The sequence below is a fragment of the Vitis vinifera genome, chromosome 1, assembly GCF_030704535.1.
Source record: "Vitis vinifera cultivar Pinot Noir 40024 chromosome 1, ASM3070453v1".
Classification (NCBI taxonomy): Eukaryota; Viridiplantae; Streptophyta; class Magnoliopsida; order Vitales; family Vitaceae; genus Vitis; species Vitis vinifera.
This window is the reverse complement of record NC_081805.1, coordinates 5,592,226-5,598,099: the sequence shown is the minus strand read 5'-3', so window position 1 is coordinate 5,598,099 and position 5,874 is coordinate 5,592,226. Positions and strand designations below refer to the sequence as shown.

General features: G+C 45.0%; 1 protein-coding gene across 1 annotated transcript; it reads left to right on the top strand.

Moving 5' to 3' along the window:
- The first annotated feature begins 3,296 nt into the window (after positions 1 to 3,296).
- On the top strand, positions 3,297 to 3,899 carry LOC104879319 (uncharacterized). The gene has a single exon (XM_010651895.1). It carries the CDS (start codon positions 3,297 to 3,299, stop codon positions 3,897 to 3,899), a length of 603 nt encoding a protein of 200 aa, XP_010650197.1.
- The last annotated feature ends 1,975 nt before the right edge of the window (positions 3,900 to 5,874 follow it).

Here is a 5,874-nt window from a genome sequence, read left to right as displayed (position 1 = left end):
TTAAAATTAACAAAGGTAATGTGTCAATTTGTTGATTTATAATAAATTTTAAATTAATTTTACAAAAGAACATTAATACTTTAAAAATAAATAAATAATAAGTTTTTAGTTAATAACTTAGAAATAATTTAACTTGAAGTCAATTTAAGTCGTTAAATAATAAGTTTTAAGTTCTACCAAAAGTAGTTAGAGGGTGTTTGATAAGTCAACTTAATCACTTAATATGACTTGATAACTTAATTTAAGTGATTAAATAAATTAAATATATTTGATAAAATAATTTAATATTATAATTTAAAGATATTTTTAACTTTAACTATAAAGTTAAAATAATTAACTTATTCTTAATCTTAAATTTCTTTTACCTCATTTGCTTTTTAAAATTACAATTCCACATCTATTACCCATTTTTTATAATAAATATTGTGAATTAAAGGCTAATAGTTTGAGAAAAACATCAAAGAGGAAGGGGAAGTGGGGAAGTGGGGAGGGGGGTGAACAATAAAAGTAAAGAGATAAGAGTGAAAGAGATTGCAAACTTGTTTTATTGTGGTTCGGTAATTTCCACCTACATCTATCCCCCTCAAGCTCCTTCCGAATAAGGGTTCCACTAGTATAAAGTTTCGAGCAAGCTTTTAAGCTCTTACAATTGGATTCACGGCTCCAATGGACACTACAAGCAACCCTTCAAGTTTATTTTCAACTTGAAGCTTAAACATGTAACCTTACTTTAATCAAGAGATTTTGGAGTCACTTAATCCTAGCACAATTAATTTGCAAGTACAAGGGAACTAGGATGAAAACAAGGTGCACTAAAAATGATTTGCAAATGAAGATTTAATGCACCAAAGAAATAATGTGGGCTTTGAATGTGGAAAACAAGTAGATAAAAAGTTTAATGCAAGTGTTCTCTTATCAATAATTGAATGGGAGCCCTTTATTTATAAGTTTCTAACCTTGAACACCAAAAAATACACCAATAGGTCTTTCTCAATTGAGTTCCGACCGACCGATTAACTAGTCGTTGGACATTTAATGTTTGGCAGGTGACTATTAAGGGTTCGATCGGACCTCAACCAAGAAAAGGTACCCCTTGACTAGGAAAGGATTCCCTTCTACCAAGAGAGCAACCCTTCTGAAAGAGAGAAAATTTTTGCACCCATCATCAACTAGTTCTCGAACGAGAAAGGGTAATAAGTCAATGGGTTCAACTCCACCCTCAATCAATTAGATAAATTTAGCTCAAAAACCTATCTTTTTCCATTTTAATTCTTTCTGACACTTAGGCAATATCTTTAGGCACTTTTATAAAACAAATTTCAAAGATTTTTGCCTAAGGTTTTGGATTAACACTCGAGCATATAAAAATATAATCTTTTAAAGCTTAAAACAAGTATGAAAATGATACATGAATGAGTTAAAATTCCTAAGTGCACCCAAGTGATCACCTTACATTGATTTGCTATGCTTGAATGGTCTTCATGCTCTCTTGATCTTGCATTTCTTGGATCTTTGATGATTGACTTGATTACTCACTTGAATTTTTCAATTAATACTTAAAGCTTAACCTAATTTTAAAATTATTAGTATACTAACCGTAGGGACCCCTCCCCCTGATGACACGTGGCACGCATTTCTATCCGGATCAGCTTCATCCGGATTTCCCCCAATAGAGACACGTGGCGCGCTTCTCCTATCCGGACTTCCTCAGGAAGAAGCACACGACACTCACAAACATCACATCCGGACGATCGTCATGTCACATCCGGACGACCGACATATCCTATCCGGATATGTTTGTCCGGATCGTTGACTAAAGTAAGCAAGTCTTACTACGTCATTCCGACAGCCTGTCACGACCCACGTTCCGCCACCTGCAGAGTGAAAGGACAGGAATGATGGCAAGTCACTTCCTACGATCTCTGACAGCTGCGGCGCCTCCCACGATCTCTGTCAGCCGCCCTACGAGTGATGATGGCCCTGTCACCACCTAGAGGCATCATGACAAGCCAAAATATCTCCCTATCATTAAAGAGGGAGACAGAGCTTCTGATACGATATATATAGACCTTCGTACAAAGAGGAAGGTAAGTTTTGCTATACCTAGTAAAAGGCCAACTGATTTATCTCTCTGAACCATGGCTGACAAAACCATCGGAGGGTGCGTCCGGACACCCTGTCCGGACGCCGTTTGCAGGAACGACTGAACCAGGAACTTATATTGGTTGAGATCGTGCGTCCATCCATTTGGCAACCACGTGGATCACCAGGGACGTGAGGCCTCAACATTGGCGCCGTCTGTGGGAAATTCGTTGATTCAGTCACCGGCAAAGATGGTCACACCTTCCCGAAGCCGTTCATCTAGTAGAGGAGAGGAAAATAATTCTGAATGGCGCCAAGCCATCGAAAGAAGACAGTTGGCAAGCGAACGATAACTACAAGCTCTCCTCCAGGAGACCGAAAGGTTAAGAGAAGAAAACGCGGTACTACGCATCCAGGCTTCGTCGACGGGGCCTCCCCGTCGTCAGCGTTCAAGAGGCCAGGTAGCAAACTCAAAGCCAGAGCCAGAGTCAATATACCTTGGGACAGCAGGAGCCATCCCAGAAACATACAACGTTAGGCCACATGAGCCACCCACTCCCATGAACCGAGCTCTCCATGAGGAAAGTTCAGACTCTACTCATTTTTCAACAAAAAGACAACGCGACAAAAGGCCCCAGTTGTCAAACTCAATGCGCACAAGACTAGGCCCACAGGAGCCTAGGAGGCCAAGGCCACCAGCAGCCACAACCTGGGAAGCGCATCCTGACCCTATGGTCACCCCTATGGTGCAAAACGTTCTCCCACATCGTGACCCCATGGTCGCCCCTATGGTGCAGAACGTTCAACCGCACCTAGCGGTACAACAATCTGGGAGAAACCTCCCAAATGAGCCACCCATTGGCTCCATCAGCAAAAGGTTGGACGACATGCTCTCCACACCTTTCTGCTCTCATATCATTCATTACGAGCCCCCAAGGGGATTCCTCGTACCTAAATTCTCCACATACGATGGGTCCAGCGACCCCTTCGACCATATCATGCATTATCGACAGCTCATGACTCTCGATATAGGCAACGACGCGCTGCTATGCAAAGTATTTCCCACCAGCCTACAAGGGCAGGCCTTCTCATGGTTTCATCGCCTACCTTCCAACTCTGTTGGTAATTTCAGAGACCTATCAGAGGCCTTCGTGGGACAATACTTATGCTCCGCTCAGCATAAGCAAAACATCAGCACTCTACAAAACATAAAAATGCAGGATAACGAATCCTTAAGGGAGTTCGTGAAGCGATTTGGTCAAGCCATACTACAGGTAGAGGCTTACAGCATGGATGCTGTCCTGCAGATCTTCAAACGGAGCATCTGTCTAGGCACCCCATTTTTTGAATCACTCTCTAAAAAGCCTCCTGCGACGATGGACGATTTGTTCCGGCGTGCGAACAAATACTCAATGCTCGAGGATGACGTGCGAGCAGCCACCCAGCAAGTCTTGGTTGCTGGGCAGACATCCAGAAGTGGCGTAGGAAGTAGTGCCAAACTTCCGGATCGGCCAAGGCCGTTCGATCGAAGGCAGGAAGGGCCAAGTCGCCCGGAAAGGCCGCCCCTCATACCCCTTTCCATATCCTACGAGAAGCTTCTCCTTATGATCCAAGACATGTCCGACTTCAGGTGGCCTAGACCCCTCGGAACAGACCCATCCAAAAGAGATCATAGTAAAAGATGTGCCTTCCATAAAGAGCATGGTCACACAACGGAGACATGCAGGTGCCTCCAGTATTTGGTCGAAAGGCTCATAAAGGCGGGACATTTAAAGCAATACCTCCGCTCAGATGCCGGAGGCAGAGACGCTTCTTGAAATCACAACTCTAGAGCCCCCAGGGCCCCAGCCGTCCCCAAAGTCGTTATAAACTATATTAACGGAGGCCCATCTGACGAGGAGTACAACTCCAAACGAAAGAGACAAAAGTTGTTGCGGGCAGCATCGGTGCGTGAGCGTGTCAACTCCATCCGGCCTGGGATAACCGGGGGGGGGAGGGCCCTTACCCCATAGATGGGACAATCATTTTCCCACCAGCAGACCCCACCCGGATATTGCAGCCGCACCGCGACGCCCTCATCCTGTCCCTAGAGATAGGAGACTTCGATGTGAGACGCATCCTGGTTCCGGCAGCTCGGCCGATCTTGTACAAGCATCGGTCGTTAACCACATGGGGCACAGTCTCACAGGCCTAGAAAATCCTGGGCGAATCTTGTCCGGATTCAACGAGTCATCAACTACTTCCTTGGGAGATATTGTACTGCCGGTCCAAGCTGGCCCAGTCACTCTCAACGTACAATTTTCGGTGGTACAAGATTTATCACCCTTCAATGTCATCTTGGGGCGCGCATGGCTGCACTACATGAAAGTCATCCTCTCTACATATCATCAAATGGTAAGCTTCCTTACCAAAAATGGGCAAATAGACCTATATGGCAGCCAGTTAGCCGCTCACCAATGCTACCAGATAGCACGAGAGGCAGGAACCAGTCAGGAGGACGAACCCCTCCCTGAATCCTCCAACGCGCGGGACCAATAGCAATCACTGAGTCCTGCGGACAAAGATCCCCCGGTAACGGATCCCTTGCAGACGATTCAAATTTCGGAAGAAGGTACTCACCTTACGAATATCAGTTCCCTTCTGACACCAGAAGAGATCCGGAACATGCAGAACGCCCTCAGGCAAAACCATGACATCTTTGCATGGGCACATTCTGATATGAAGGGAATTCATCCCTCCATTACTTCTCATAGGCTTAACGTCTTGCCAGCAGCCAGACCCATCCAGCAGAAGGTTAGGCGTTTTCACCCGGATAGGCAAAAAATTATCTGGAACGAAATTGACAAATTACTAGAAGCTGGATTCATCAGAGAAGTAGATTACCCGGACTGGTTGGCAAATGTAGTGGTGGTACCAAAAAAAGAAGGCAAATGGCGAGTATGCGTCGATTACACCAACCTCAATAATGCATGTCCAAAAGACAGTTTTCCTTTGCCGCGGATAGATCAAATTGTGGATTCCACTACTGGGCAAGGGATGCTCTCATTCTTGGACGCCTTCTTCGGATACCACCAAATCCCCATGTCCCCGACTGACGAAGAAAAAACAGCCTTCATAACGCCACACGGTCTTTATTGCTACAAAGTCATGCCATTCGGACTCAAAAACGCTGGCGCCACGTATCAGAGACTGATGACGAAGATCTTCAAACCTCTGATCGGCCGCACAGTAGAGGTATATATTGACGATATTGTGGTTAAAAGCAAAACTCGAGAGGAGCATGTACTCCATTTGCAAGAAGTCTTCCAACTCTTAAGGAAGTATGACATGAAGCTGAATCCTTCCAAATGCGCCTTTGGCGTAAGTGCTGGCAAATTCCTGGGTTTTATGGTCAGCCAAAGAGGGATAGAGGTTAGCCCGGATCAAGTCAAGGCAGTCATGGAAACACCACCCCCCAGGAGCATAAAGGAATTACAGCGCCTCACAGGCAAACTCGTCGCACTAGGACGTTTTATAGCCCGCTTCACTGATGAACTACGACCCTTCTTCTTGGCAATACGAAAAGCTGGGGCAAACGGATGGACGGACAGCTGTCAAAGCGCTTTTGAAAAAATTAAATATTGCCTCATGCGGCCCATCCTCAACAGTCCCCTCCCTGAAGAAAAACTGTATATGTATCTGGCTGTATCGGAGTGGGCGATTAGCACTGTTCTATTCCGTTGCCCCTCACCTAAGGAGCAGAAACCTATCTACTACGTCAGCAGAGCATTGGCGGACGTAGAAACCAGGTAT

Coding starts and splice junctions, on each gene's coding strand:
- LOC104879319 (XM_010651895.1), top strand. CDS start 3,297: ATGCAGGATAACGAATCCTTAAGGGAGTTCGTGAAGCGATTTGGTCAA.